The sequence below is a fragment of the Triturus cristatus genome, chromosome 7, assembly GCF_964204655.1.
Source record: "Triturus cristatus chromosome 7, aTriCri1.1, whole genome shotgun sequence".
In the NCBI taxonomy this organism is placed as follows: Eukaryota; Metazoa; Chordata; class Amphibia; order Caudata; family Salamandridae; genus Triturus; species Triturus cristatus.
In genome coordinates, this window is record NC_140590.1 from 1,686,463,910 (window position 1) to 1,686,479,059 (window position 15,150).

The 15,150-nt window shown below is 44.8% G+C and overlaps 1 protein-coding gene across 1 annotated transcript in view; it reads left to right on the top strand.

Annotated features, from left to right (window-relative positions):
* The window catches only part of LAG3 (lymphocyte activating 3), a 35,699-nt gene extending 27,826 nt beyond the window's left edge, over positions 1-7,873 (top strand). Inside the window, exons 6-8 of the mRNA XM_085614616.1 lie at positions 486-776; positions 5,213-5,334; positions 7,172-7,873. Of these exons, the coding sequence (XP_085470742.1) occupies positions 486-776; positions 5,213-5,334; positions 7,172-7,255 (497 nt within the window). The 3' untranslated portion in view covers positions 7,256-7,873. The remainder of the gene's footprint in view (positions 1-485; positions 777-5,212; positions 5,335-7,171) is intronic.
* The last annotated feature ends 7,277 nt before the right edge of the window (positions 7,874-15,150 follow it).

The following is a 15,150-nucleotide window of genomic DNA, read 5'->3' on the forward strand; positions in this document are numbered from 1 at the left end:
GTCAACTGGGGTGAGAAGTGGGGTAGAAGCCAGGATGTATAAGTGGAGTTAGATGTAGGTAAGGAGCCAGGATGTTGCAGCAGTGTTGGGAGTGAGAGAGAAGACAGGAGGTTGAAGTGGTTTAAGAACTGAGATGGAGCCCAGATTCTGAAGTAGTGCCAGGAGTGAGGGATAGGACAGGATGTTGAAGTCGAGGTTTAGGAGCCAGGGGTTTGAAGTAGTTTTAGGAGTGAGAGAGAAGTGAGTATGCTGAAGTGCTGTCAGAAGTGTAATATAAGCCTGGGTGTTAAGGTAGTGCTAGAAGTAGGATAGAGGACAGGATGTTGAAGTGCTTTTAGAAGTAGGATAGGAGCACTGATGTCGAAGTAGTGTTAGGAGTCAGAGAGGGGGAAAAAACTAAATAAAGTGAGAAATAGATTGAAAGAGAAATGGTAGGTGGAGAGGTGGAATATTTTCTAATATCTGTTTTTCTACTTTCTCTCAAGTCACCTCCGAGACACCAGGATTGGCCCGGGAAGGCACCATAGTGCGGTTGAACTGTGTCCTTAGTGAGGTATTTGGGATAGAACAGTACAGCTGGACTCACCTGACTCCCATTGACAATGGTGAGGAAACCAAGGCTGGCCACACTGAGGGGTCGACACAAAGGAAACAGCACACTGGCCACCTGCTGGAGCTCTCCCCCGTGTCACAAGAGGATGCCGGCACCTGGGTCTGCACCATTTATGCCGGAAACACATCAGTGGCAGAGGCCGCATATGTGCTACAGGTCACAGGTAACTGGTGCTCATCTATACAGGTCTAGCATCTTCTTCTGGGCTGCTGGGGACTTTGTCTTTCAATCCAGTGTCCTGGTACCCTGGCCTAAGAGAATGGTTTTTATAATTCCCTATCTTCTACAGAAACTCTCTTGCCTAATTAAGTCTTAGAGGTTTTAGTACATTGGGGTTGATTTCCAGGGACCCATGAATCTTGCACAACATGATACTTAGTGGCAAGGCTTTAAGTGGGCCGGGTCCTGCCGGTGCTCAGCAGTGGCAGTTCTAAAGAGCAGGTGCTGAGGCGGGTCCCTATCAGGCTCTCAGTTTTTTAGTGTGCCACCCTTCACTGTCTTTGATGTAACCTCAAAAAGACTCGTAATAGTTCTTTCACAGTCACATCATTTCAGAACTGAAGCATTTTTAATGTTATATACAACAAAGCTATAGCTGTTGCTTATTTAGCTTATGCAACTAACAACCATTGGCAAAGCCAATAGTCTTGGCTTGTAGGCGTAATGTTATATGTTGTATTATATATCTCGATGCATTGACAGAAGCAGCAAAATCCCATTCGGGTGGCGCACTATGCTAACTAAGCACAGGTTTTTAGCTTGGGTGTTTTTAAGCCACACCCTTAATTAGATAGGCCACGCCCCTTTGAGAGATCCCCCTCAGTATTTTTATTCCACTTAAAGCCCTGCTTCGTGGTCTAGGGAGTAGACACGCACAATCTCACCTTAACCCATACGTCTATCTAAGGTCTAGTACCCGATTAACATATCGCTAAAACTGCTGATTCTTTTATTGACAGGATGTGCCAAAAAAGGCAGACACAAGCCTCTTAGATAGATCAAAGGTGGCCCAATTCCATGGCAGATAACCCCTCAGAGGCTTCATGACTTGAGACAATATAGGCCAGGCTTGTTATACGTGTTGATAAAATAAGCCTTTGGGCATCTTGTGACCAGCCAGATGAGACCCAAACCCCAAGGGACAAGTTGGGTGATCTTTAACATTAAAGGTTAGACATTAAAAATAGAGCAACGCTGACAACAGCCTTTGGCTTAATGGTGATGCAGATGTTGCTGAAGATGGTTCTTCCGTAGCAGCAACATCCTGGAGTAGCAGGTGACAGATGTATTCGAGAAGGACAAAGGCATGTATAGGAAATCCAATGGAGACTTATTGATTTGGTGACCAGGGATATTAGTCAATGCATGTGAGCTACCTAGGCTTGGGACCACTTTTCCTATCTTTCAACCCTGAAGGTGTGCAAACACACCAACATAGTTAGCAGCCAAGGAATGGGAGTGAGGCTGATAAGATGAAAATATATCAGAAACTGGTGGTGCCATGAGCAGCCGGGAGTATGGGTACACGGCAAACGGAGGCCAAGAGAGGCAAAGGAGAGCGACACGCAAGGGCTTGGTTCTCAGATCTCTGCTTTTCAATGAGTTATCAGCTGCACTGCAGAGACGCAGGCATGTAGGGGAGGCGTCTGTGTAGATATAACACAGCTCTGTCATTGGGTTGAAATCCCCAGAGAGTGAAAAAAGCAAGAGTGTTCAAGGAGGCAAATTAAAAGTGATGTACTCGGGGTAAAGCTATTTTTACAGTGCAGTGAGTACTTCATAGTTAATTAAATGATAGTATAGTCATCAAAGAGAGAGAGAGAGAGAGAGAGAGAGAGAGAGAGAGAGAGGAGGAGGTGCAGAGAGAGGGAAAGGGAGAGAGAGAGAGTTTTTGAGATGAGAAAGTGGAGTCTGAATGCACCCCAGTCAGGGGAGCGCTTAGAGTGGACAGCTCGGGTTATATTACCGAAGGTCCCTCAGTGGGCATTTGCACCGAGTCTTAGCAGAGGCTGCCAATGTTTGTGGGTCCTCTTCTGTAACGTTGATTGCGCTGGTGCAAGATGTGCGCCAGGACGATTACAAGGGGTTCTTCCCTCACTTGAATGGAGGCGTGGCCCGTCAGAAGACAAAACTCATTGCCACTCTGCCCGCGCCATTTTACAGACATGGGTCCAATGCCAAAGAACCTGTCATAAGGTGCACTGACTACACACCACATAGAATGTCACCAGTGCTTAATTTGTAACATTTTAAGTGCCAGGGCTCTGACCAGGAGGCCACTGCAGCTTGCACCACCCATCGCCCTTGTCATCGCTGTCAAAACAACTACTAACCATCTCGCTTGCATGTAAATGCGACAGTTCAGATTATTCAAGGTCCTCAAAGCTAAAGGAATGGCTGGGGAGAGAGGTATTAGTAATTTTAATGTATATTGTATTCCTAGACCACCGTTGTTTTGCTCATCTCTAAATTAGATGAGCCACGCCACCATGTGGTGGACTGTTCTAAGTATGGTGTTGACAATTAGGTGTCGGTGCCAAGCACGGGAAACCAATTGAGTGCCAGTACTGAGCACCGGAAAGCCCCGGCTCAAATTAAGCACTGAATGTCACCAACAATGGGTGTGCTGACACGATGATGTTCTTTGGTAGGGGTCGAAGGGATCCTAAGGACTCCTCAAGCACCGTCCTATTGGAGGGTACAGTAACATGCTGCACCTGTGTAAGGATGTGGTGCCCCTCCCACCCACCCCCACACTGAGGGCAGTACACTTCCAGTCAGAAGACAGATCCAGAGTTACCACCAGCGACCTAGTCTTTCACTAATATGATTTTCTCAGTGCAGGCAGGAAGTGTCCTGTGTTGCGGCTGCGCTGATGATGGTGCATTTTTAAGTGGAATCAGGTGCGCTACCCTGTTTGTGCCAGGCATATCGAGCTATGGGTGCGCAGTGATGCAAACCAAGACACTGCATCCGATGCATAATTATGGCCCAGATAGGTTTGGTAGAAGTAAGTGTGATGGACGATGTCCCGCCTCCCTTCAGGGATTTGCATGACAGGTGAGTTGCTTCCACATATATGGACCTCGTTCAGCTTCCTCAATGGATAACAAAACAGCCTATCAGAAAGAGCATTTCCTAACACTATAACCTAAATCAATGTTTCTTTTAAAATAGTGGTGTGCCTGGTACTCCCTCCTCCGTACTCCTTCTCCAGAACAAAGAGAGTGTTTGCAGCTAAATAAATTAAATTAAATTAACATACATAGAGTCTAGCTTACAGTGCTTACTTTGCAAAAACGAATTAATAATAATTAGGTGCATCTAGCCAAAGATTTTCTTAAGAGCACTGCAGACTACCAAGTCTGACTAAGCTTCATTCCATCTCAAAACTCTCTCTTCCACCTACCTATACTTCCTTTACTTTACATCGCTCTTGTGGGTTCTTTTACATCCCTGCTTTCTCCATCTATCACCCTTTTCTTATTTTTACATCCTTTATTCTCTTATTTTGCTTTTCTCTCTGGCGCTGTGGGTCAAAGGCTGCTTATAAGTTCCTACCCCAAAAAATGGAGTGCCGGTGTGCAGTAAAATATGTTTTTTGCATTTCGTTTAATATTAGTTATCTAATTTTGTATTGAAAATGCACATCTCTCAAAACTTTTTGCCCTATACTTTGGGCCTACTGGACCCTGGGAGAGATGTAAAAAAAAAAATTTAAAGACAAAAAAAAAATTTGGATTCCCAAAATCACAGGTTTTGCAACCTCAAAGTGGAGTCTGCCATGCACTAGACCCATTTTGCAATTTGGTAAAGCCTTTCTGAATCACATAATGGTTTCAACAACCCAGTCCAAATTGCAAATAGGAGAGGCTGTGATAGGGGCACACCCTCCTATTTGCCAATCGAAATAAGATGGGTCTGAAATTGTGGTCGCTTGCCACTGAAATGTCACCAGCTGCTCAAATGAAGGGGTCACACTTTCCAAATGGGGACGCTGTTCTATGAGGTAACTATTCCATTGTTTGTAGCCAATCACAGGGGTTGCAAATAGCCACCCGCCTAATTAATATTTATGAGGCAGGTCATTCTGTAACTTCCAGCTACCAGCCTATAGGTGCATAGGTCTCATTGTAATATTAACGAGAGCTCGCGCAAAGTCGGTGCGCAGTTTCTGACCAGTCTGTTTGCACATCTGGGCCCTGCCCCTGCGCAGAAGGGCGACCTGTGTCTGTACTTTCTCTCTCACCCTCCATTTGCCACTGCACACAGTTTGTGGCTCTCCTCACTGTGAAGATATAACTCTTTGTTACAGGACGTAGCTCAAATAACCACTGTAGTTTGTGTTTGTTTTTATTTTTCACTGTTTATATTGATGGAGCATTGAGATAAATAACAGTCTCTCTCTCTCCCCCTATCTCTCTCTCTCTGTTTCTCCCTGTCTATTTCTTTCTCTCATCCCTGCCTTCCTTGTCTCACTGTCTCTCTAACACTCTGTCTTTCGCATTCTCCTTTCCTACTCCCTCCGCACATCTATTCTTTCTACCCTGCCCAATCTTCCCCTTTCACCACCTCTTCTCTCTCCTCCCCACCTCTCAGGTGCTCAGTACGCGGGACCAGTCTTTGCACTGGGCTGGAAGATCTCTTTCGCAGTCGCCCTTCTTATACTGATCCTCCTAGTGCTCATCGCCCTCACCATCCTCGCACTGCGCAACCGAAGGGTGAGTGTCTTGTTCTCTCTCACTCTGGAAGGGTGAGTGTCCTGTTTTTTCTCTCTCACTCTGGAAGGGTGAGTGTCCTGTTCCTTCTTTCTCACTCTAGAAGGGTGAGTGTCTTGCTCTCTCTCACTCTGGAAGGGTGAGTGTCCTGTTTCTTCTCTCTCATTCTGGAAGGGTGAGTGTCCTGTTCTTTCCCTCAGTCTGGAGGGCTGAGTGTCCTGTTCTGTCTCTCTCACTCTGGAAGAGTCAGTGTTCTGTTCCTTCTTTCTCACTCTAGAAGGGTGAGTTTCCTGTTCTTTCTTGTTCTTTCTCTCTCACTCTGGAAGGGCGAGTGTCCTGTTCTTTCTCTCTCACTCCGGAAGGGTGAGGGTCCTGTTCTGTCTCTCTCACTCTGGAAGGGTGAGTGTCCTGTTCCTTCTTTCTCACTCGAGAAGGGTGAGTGTCCTGTTGTTTCTCTCTCACTCTGGAAGGGCGAGTGTCCTGTTCTTTCTCTCTCACTCTGGAAGGGTGAGGGTCCTGTTCTGTCTCTATCACTCTGGAAGGGTGAGTGTCCTGTTCCTTATTTCTCACTCTAGAAGGGCGAGTGTCCTGGTCTTTCTCTCTCACTCTGGAAGGGTGAGGGTCCTGTTCTGTCTCTCTCACTCTGGAAGGGCGAGTGTCCTGTTCCTTATTTCTCACTCTAGAAGGGCGAGTGTCCTGGTCTTTCTCTCTCACTCTGGAAGGGTGTGTATCTCGCTGTTGAGAGGTGAGGATTTGCTTCTCCCTAGGTGGGTGAGTGTCTGCCTTACTGAGGACGGGAGACTTTGGGCCAAATTTACCATAGCATTGCATCGCCCTTGCACTAACAGTAAAGTCAGATTTAGACCTTGACCAGACCTTGTGTGGCCCTGCATGACTTGATAAATCTGGAGTTACGCAAGGCAGCTCACATTGCTGCTTTGTGTTACTCTGCCCCAGGGAGGCATACCATGGGTGGAGCGTTCTCACACATCCACCCATGGATTTTGGTGCAGTCCCAGTTTTACCATTAGTGGTATATCTGGGAATGTGTCAAAATGCTATGCCTCACCTGGTGAGGCATAAGGAGGAGAAATGTCTTTATTTCTCTTTGTTTTTCCTCTTTCTATGTGTGCTTCATTCTGCACTACACATAAAAAGAGGAAAATTCCTCAGGGGACTGTTTTTGTGCAGGAAGGTCTCCCTTCCTACACAAAAACAATCCTACTTACAACACTGGTACCCTTGCACCATGGCATGAGTTTTAGTCCTATACAGAATCTGTCTCCAGATGCCTGAGTGTCTGGCCCCTACAGAATACTGAATGTCTGTCTGTCTTCTGGGGAGGCCTGAGTGTCTGTCTTCTACAGAGGGCTGAATTTATGTATCATAAAACGGGCTGAGTGTCTGCCTCCTGTGGATGCCTGAGAGCATGTCTCCTACAGAAGGCTGCCTGTCTGTCTCCTGTTAAGGTCCGAGTGTCTGTTCCCTACAGAAGACTGAGTGTCTGTATTCTAAAGGGGCTGATTATCTGCCTCCTGCGGTGGACTGAGTGTCTGTCTCCTGTGGAGGCCTGAGTGTCTGTATCCCAGAAAGGACTGCATCTGTCCCCTCAGGTGTTCTTTGGGATTGTGTCCATCTGCTCATGGTAGGTCACTGTCTCTCTTCCATACTCCGTCTGTGCCTTTTTCCTAACTCAGCTCCATGCCCTTGGACCCACTAACCTGTGTCTCTCTCTGTTTCCCATTGCCAAAGTCCGAACACTCTTCAGCATATATACATACATACATTCCTACATACCTCTCTTCCAATTCACAGTGTTTTTGTTTTCTTTTCTTTCTAGCGGCGGCTGTCACACTTTGCTGCTTTGGAGAAGGAACTAGATCGCTCAGTGACTCCTTCTAAACCAGAGGAGCCCTCATGGTGAAAAATACATGCAAACAGTTTGAAGAAGGACCAGCAAGCATCATCCACTGCTGATTGCAAACATTGAGCCTACCAAACTAGTGTTCAAGACCACCTTAACGTCTGCCACAAATGGAGTATCTTCTACTCCTGACATTTTTGATTCCTTCCACATAAGATGAAGCTCAGCAGTGCCTGCCTCCTTGGAAGGACTCATCAGCATCCTCTGCGGGTTCACTGGATGTTCTGTGACTTCCATGAGTCTTAAAAGTACCACACACAATTGTTTGCTTCCTCTGTTAGTGGAGGCTCGAACCAACCCAGCCTTCCTCCGGAGAGACTCTGTTCTGTAACCAGTACCAGAAACATTAAGGGGCCCTGCCGTCCTCTCTGGCCTTTTTTGGACTGCATACGAGGTACTGCTGGAATCTACTAGAGTTGTTTCCTAGTTATGACTGTAAATGGGAAGCTTGTAAAGTATAATGTGAGGGGCTAATAACTCACTGGGGACGGAGGACTTCTCATTGCGATAAGGAGACCCAACACAGCTAGGCTCTGAAGCTGGGTTCTCTGCTTTGCTTATGAAGCTCATTTGAAAAACAATGTGCATATTTAATATATTTCATAAATATTTTATTCATATGTCTTGGCTGTCTTTTTCTTATTTTTATTTATCAGAGGGAGTAAAGTACATTTCAGATGTTTCGTCCCTTTCCTCATACAACTTGGTGTTTTTTATTATCTCACTTGTTCCCATACATTTCTATTCAATGTTTCCTGGGCCAAAGAGGTGGATCAGGAATGTTTAACAGGCCAGGTGTTGGCTGATGCACTCAATGCAACTCAAAGAATCTTTATTCAACCTAAATAAGGTCATGGAAGAAAATACAAGTAAAATACATAAAACAATATAAATACAACAATGCGAAAAATTCTTTGGCAGTAAAAACACACATGTTAAGACAGTCCATGGTTAATATCGTTGTTTACCCTTATTAAACGCTCTCCTCCATAGATTTTCTAGTTCTAATAGCAGATTTAAAAAAAGAAGTCATGCTAAAAACATACATCAAAAGAACTCAGCAATTGCAGATGAAACAGGGCTTCTCAACACCGGTGGTGCCCTAACTTTATTAGTAGAGGTCTTAAAAAGTGCTTTCGAGAAAGTTTGTACAGACAACAGAAAAATGTATAGAGCAGTAGTAATTGTTCGGATTTGATATCGCAGGGGCATGGTGATACGTCATTCGCCTCTGTATTAAATACCTTTTTAAAACGCAAAAGCAAATGAATGATTCCTGCTCTAGAAATAAATAAAAGCGATCTCTCCCATCAACAAAAATCTAAGGTTAAATATAAAACAGGTTCCACTGTAGCAAAAAATCTAAAATAAGTCTGCACAATACGTTTAGATATTTCGGCTTTCATCCTAGTATATTCACAATGCGTGAAAAAGGCATTTTTAACCATTAGTTTGGCTGACCTATTGATGTTGCTGGGATCGTTGAACAGAGGAGACAGCCTTAGGGTGTTTAGTAATTTACGGATATAACTCAGCCACGGAATAGTGGCCCCCTTATCCAGGCTGAGACAATCCAAGATGAAGCCCCTGCACAAAGATGCCGCCGGTTAGACCATATACCGACCCACAGCAATAGCGGGGCTACCTGGACCTTATCTGCAACATATGTAATATATGTATAACACTGTATGAGCTCTGAATGGATGATGAAACTTGGGGTCGACGGTGGTAATTGCAGAATTCTGCGAAGAATATGATTTTCCTCCACCTGCATGGAGGAGCTCCAAATCCCTGCTCCATGTATGGCTGTAGAAACACACTGGGAGTTGTACACTTTCAACAAAGGAGAAATAGTCCCTCTGCTTCCCGGTCTGGTCAAACTGAGCACAGCGCCAGCTGACCTACTGAGTTTGAGACAGGAGCTGTTAAGCTGAGGGGGCCAAGTTCCTAAACAGCTCAAAATTACACCTAAATAACAAAAATCTCTAACACTGGTAAGAACCTGGCCTTTAACATTGAATCTGGTTAACTTAGATTTACCAGGCCCACATGCCATAATGAGTGACTTACCATAGTTAGTCACAAAATCAAGATTACTCATAAAAAGTACAAAACGGACCACCAGTAATCTCAGAGCATTAGAGGTGCGTGCTAAAAGGACCGCGTCATCAGCACGGGCACCTGCATGCTTGCGATCCTTAGGGTATCCACGGGGTTAGAGGTCAAATAAGTGGATAAACTGTTTATGTACAGGATAACAAGCTGTAACTCAAATATTTTTTTTTCCCTAGCAGATGAGAACTTTTTCTTTTTATGGACTTACTGATATGGCTTGTTTCTAGCCCTCAACACCCGAGTCCTCAAGCGGCTAGCAACACTAAACTGAGAAAGGTCCTGGCTCTGGAGATTTAAGTCAGAGATGCAGACTTCTCTCAAGCAGCAGGCGGAGAAATAATCTTATTTCCATGTGTCACAGGCAATTTTCCTCTTCATGGAGTGAGACAAACAAGGCATAATGAAGGGAAAAATAATTCAGCTATTGGTGTTGACCCATGGCATAAAGATCAAACTTCCCAGTCTTCCCCTTCCATATTTTGTTCCAGTTCTTATTCCAGGGATATGCTTGGTGACAAAAAGGTATTCTCAGGCTCTGGCATCACACACCCTAATGTGATGGATCCCTTCTTTCACTGTGGATAGATCTCCTTACCTTATGACTCTACCCTCAGTCTGCCCAGCTACTCTCAAGCCTCAAGGGAAATCTTGACCTGTAAGTGCCCATCTGACCCAAGCCTCATGTGACCCCGGCACCTGTGTCCAGTCCCTGTCCTGCAGATTGTTAGGAGATGGGTGTTGCAAGAACTCTTCAGAGGCAAGTCTGACCTCGACTGCACAACTTGTCTTCTCTCCTAATCATGTCCTCTTTGCAGCATTAGCTTCTGTTTTAGTAGTTGCTGGCTTAAGGTGGGCAGATATGTGAAGTAGGTAGAAAAAGTGACATGCATCCCAGCAAAAGATGTGAATACCTGTGGTTAAACACCCAGCGGAGCCTTGACAGAATGTAGGTATTATTCACAAACTAGAAGAGACAATAGTAAAACCTATCTAAATTTAACACTGGTCTTTTCCTATCAGTTTAGCTAAACACTGCTAACTTTGTTTTGTTCCAAAAGTTCCCCAATTAAGTTTTCAATCCATGTTAAACATTTAGCATATGCTCTGCAGATGTTATGTTAACTTATGTTACGTTATGCTATGTTATATTATGTTACATGTTATGCAAATGTGTAGCGAGCACTATCACCCAGGAGGTTTTCCAGGTGCTGAACTGGTGTGAGTCTAGCTGGACCTTGGGCAAAGTGGGACTACTTGAAAAGCCAGGTCTTCAACTTCATGCGGAACTCAAGTGAGTGGAAGGCTCTTATGTGGAGCAGCAGGCCGTACCATGCTTTAGTCGCGATGTACGAGAAGGCTCAACTGACGGATCTCGTTTTTCATAGAATGGGAAAGTGTGCAAGTAGGAGTCCAGACAAGCGAAAGGTGTCTGGAAGGTCCGTGAAACACTGTTGTGATGGTTGAGGTATGCTGGTGTTATGCAGTACCTTGAAAGTGTGGGCGAGAAGCTTGAATTATGCTCATTTGTGTGTGCAAACCTTCAGGTGTGGTGTGAGTGCTGTGTGGGAGATTAAGAGTGATTCCGGCCACCACATTCTGAATGGTCTACAGCATTTTGGTGAGTTTTTTGTTGATCCTGACATAGAGGTTGTTTCTGTAGTCCAGCTTGCTTGTGACAAGGGCCTGTGTGGTGGTTTTCTAGGTGCTGATTGGGAGCCATTTGAAAATCTTCCACACCATCTTCAGGGTATGGAAGCATGAGGCGGTGATGGCATTGACTTGGGCGGTCATGTTGCATTTGCTGTCAATGACGACCTTGAGATTCTTGGCGTGGGTTTTGATGGTGGGTGTTGGTTCAGTCCCACAAGCTGGGGTCCCTCGTTGTAGTGCTCTTCCCAAAGATCACAAATTTGGTTTTGTCAGTGGTCTTTATCTGGTTGGTCTTCATCCAGTGGGTGATTTTAGTCATGCAGCATTGAACTTGATCAGGGTACTGGGTGTGTCTTGTCCTTGAAGAAGAGAATGAGTTGCGAGTCATCAGCATAGGAGAGAATTTTGATGTTGTGAGAGTGGATGATGCTGGCTAGAGCGATCATGAATGTGTTGAAGTGGGTCAGATTCGGGGAAGATCCTTGTGGATCGCCGCAGATAAAGTCGTGGGTGTCCAAGGTGTATGGTGCCAGGCTAACTGTCTGGGTCCTTCCAGTTAAGAAGGAACAGATATATCGGAGTGCAGTCCTTGGATTCCGATGTTGTGTAGGCGATGGATGAGGATGGGGTGTGAGACCATGTCAAATGCTGCAGAGAGGTCCAGGAGGAGGAGGCTGCCATGTCTCCTCCATCCATAGTCCTGCGGATTTCATCCATGGCGGCAATGAGGCTGTTTCCGTGCTGTATATGGGTCTGAAACCAGACTGAGGGGTGTTGAGGAGTTGGTGAATCTTGAAATATTTAGGACGGTCTCTGTTGATGATTTTCTCCAAGACCTTGGACGGGAATCCTGAGAGATGGTGATCGAGTTGGAGGCCGCTGGTGGTGAGGTGAAATCCTTTACAATGGTGAAAATGTCTTTGCTTCTGTTGGTGCTGGAATCTTTGCTGTCTGCCAGAGCAGTGCGTTTGGCGGTCCAGATCATTGGTGATAGCATCTCAGTGTGGATTTGAGCGTACTCCTCTTTGCATTGTCCTGGCTTATTCTCTGCTGTACAAAACATGCACTTTTAAAATCACATTACCGGTAAAGGTGCATGTGACAAAAGTAACTTGTGCCCTCCTGCTCTCCAAGTGTGCACTCAGTACAACTGTTTGCAAACTCTGTGCAAAGATAGGTGACTTACCAGGGAGACAGCTCTTGTAATTTGAAGTAAAAATGGTTGATATTATAAACAAAGGACATATGGCTGAAGCAGGTGTCTACCCACTGCAAATGTCAAAAACTCTAGGTTTCCTGAGGGACAACACCAGGAAAAAGGTCAAATAGATGAACGTTCTTATATGCTCCTCCCAGATGATGGCCAAATATAAGCTGCTCAGCTCCTTGGGAGACTTCTTCACTGATGTGACAGAATCTGGAAAGTCCACCTCATTGTATCTGGCACCCCCCCGACACACTGTGAAAAATCTACTGAGCTCCAACCCCACCACTATCCACCTGGGATATCACTTCTAACCTAAGGCCCCTCCACAGGAGGAGACTAACTCCACGCTGTCCACAGATGCACCCTCTTGTTAAAGCTGTCATCAACATACAAGACAAATTTCTCAAGCACTCAGAGTTCCACAAGAAATTAAACGTCCAATCCTGAAATCGTAAAGTTTCGCAGTCTTTATTTTGGTTGACCAATTTTTTCTTTCACAGTTATGTTTGTGCGTCAATCTGTGTACACCAATAATGCGCTTTGCACAGCCAACACATGTTTCATTGTATGGTCAATAAGCCTTCGACTTCATCAGGGCTGAAGTGTAGTAAAGGAGGTATCCTGTATCCTAATGTAGCACCAGTCAAGCTGAGTCAACATGTAGATGCATAAGTCAAACATCGGTCATCACACCAGCGTATATAAATCTTCGGAGAGTGCTCCTTCCTCGAAAGTATCTTCAGCATGATCAGTATATATATCGCTGCCGAGGGCTATACCATTTGTTAAAAGCCGAGAACCTGAGTTATAGACCAGAGACACAGACGAGGGCCTATAACGAGGGAGAGGACCTTTAACAACCGGTATAGCCCGAGGCATAAGGAGTATAAGGCTATTAGAACATTCTACCTAGTAAGGGTAGAATGTTCTAAATTTTAAATAAGCAGAAACATTGGAATGTTGGACCTCCGGGCTGAGACCAGCCATTATAAGCCCAGAGCTACTCCGTTGTCTTCAATGGAGCTCTCAACATTCCAGTGTTGCAATGCTGCTTAAATCTTTGAGGCTGTCACTGTCAGGGGTAGCCTTTGCTCCATCATCATTGGTAGGAGAAGGTTTGTCTTCAAATAAAACTGTTAAAGTAGCATTTTCATTTGCAAAGGAAAATCCAAAAGACACCATGGTTTGTTCAGTACACAGTGCAGTTCAGGTCACATAATAAACCCCTGTCCGCCAGCCTTGCTGGAAAAGTAGAGCTCAAAAGGAGGGCATGTTTATCAGTAATTGGAACAAAAGAAAATAACACAGGTTTAGTATCACAGCGAGGAGCACATGTTAGAAATACCAACTACATCAATATATATACATATTGCCCGAGAAAGGACGAGGAAGAGATTTAGAGGCTTTTAAATATATCGGCCTGGAGAAACCATGGGCGGTTGTCAAGTAGATGTCTGGTCCAGAGCCAACATGGCTTCTCGCTAAGTCTTGATGGTCCCCGGCCAATTTCCCAAATTCTGTCAAAGAAAACTTCACTTACTGTTTTGGTTGTGCCTCAAAAGCCTTTAGTGACAAAAATATATATATAGGAATCTGTTAATCACAGAGTCCACAGACCAAGGAAATTCCCATAAATCTGCGTTGGAGACAAGACTCAAATTTATACTCTCAACACACACTGCTTTCCAGTATCAATCACAGGGAAGAATTCTGACAAAGAATACAAAAGGGCCTAGATGAGCTCAGGAGAACTCAAAGCAGGTATTGACAGGTATCAGAAAGGTAAACTGCTATGCAAGGTTCATCACAACTTCACATTTGAAAGCCATATGCAAGTATACAAGGTAGACCTCACTTCCAACCTATGGCATACGAAGAAGTCTGCTACTGAGATTTGACAATCAAAATGGAAAACTGGTAGAAACTAAATTAGCAATCAAAGAGTGCCACAGCAAAGTGGAAAGTGGCAGTAAATGTTTGCCTCTTTTATGGGAGCAAACCTTAACACAATGTGTCCAATTCATAGCTTAGCGGTAATCATGTTTTTGGCCCAAAACCCTGGTTTTCAGCCAAAACGCTATTACACGTGTGCTGGCATTTCTGGTCACATATACAGAAGGGGTGAAATTCTGGAAAAAAACATGTGGAAAAGAGTGCAGTAAACCCACTTTCCATGTTATTCGCCTTTCCAGATGTGGAAATGGGGAATCACTCAGTACAGTAACACTGATACCGCCCAGCATATGTGTTACTGGTTGTGGCATTATACCGGGCCACATCCCAAAGATGCTCTTCTGCGGCAAAGGGAAAATCCATGAACCATCCTGAGGACGACATTTTGAGAAGAGTCTTCAACCAACCTCCAAGACCTAATTTTAGGAATAAAAAATACACTACTCAAAGCTGTTGACTGATTTTAAGTGATCAACAAAAAAAGATTTATGAAGCAGTGCTGAGGGGGAGAGGTGCTTTGCCTCCTCCCACATGTTGATTATCTATAGTACCGCATATGAATGGAAGGAGGTTGAGCGATTCAGCTGAAAGAGTGCTTGTGTTGCATTTTCGGCCCTGTGGGAGAGCTTATGCTCAATAAAGCAGGATTTTTTTATTTATTGAGATTTTATATAGGGCGAATGTTAGAAATGGGGGTCTCTGGTTGGCAGTGGATGGCCACTGTCCAAGCAGGGACCCTTCTTCCTAAGTCAGAGTGAAGGGCTGCACCCCTTTGACAACCCCTGCTCCACCCTGTGGTAACGTAGCACGAGCAGTTAGGCTAATCTCAGAGGCAGTGTGTTAAGCGTTAATGACCATACACAGTAATACAGTGAGGAACACTACAAAGGGACACAACACAGGTAGGTATCAAAAAATAGTTATCTTTATATATAGGCTTATCACAAGACCAAATAACGAGAAAGCCACA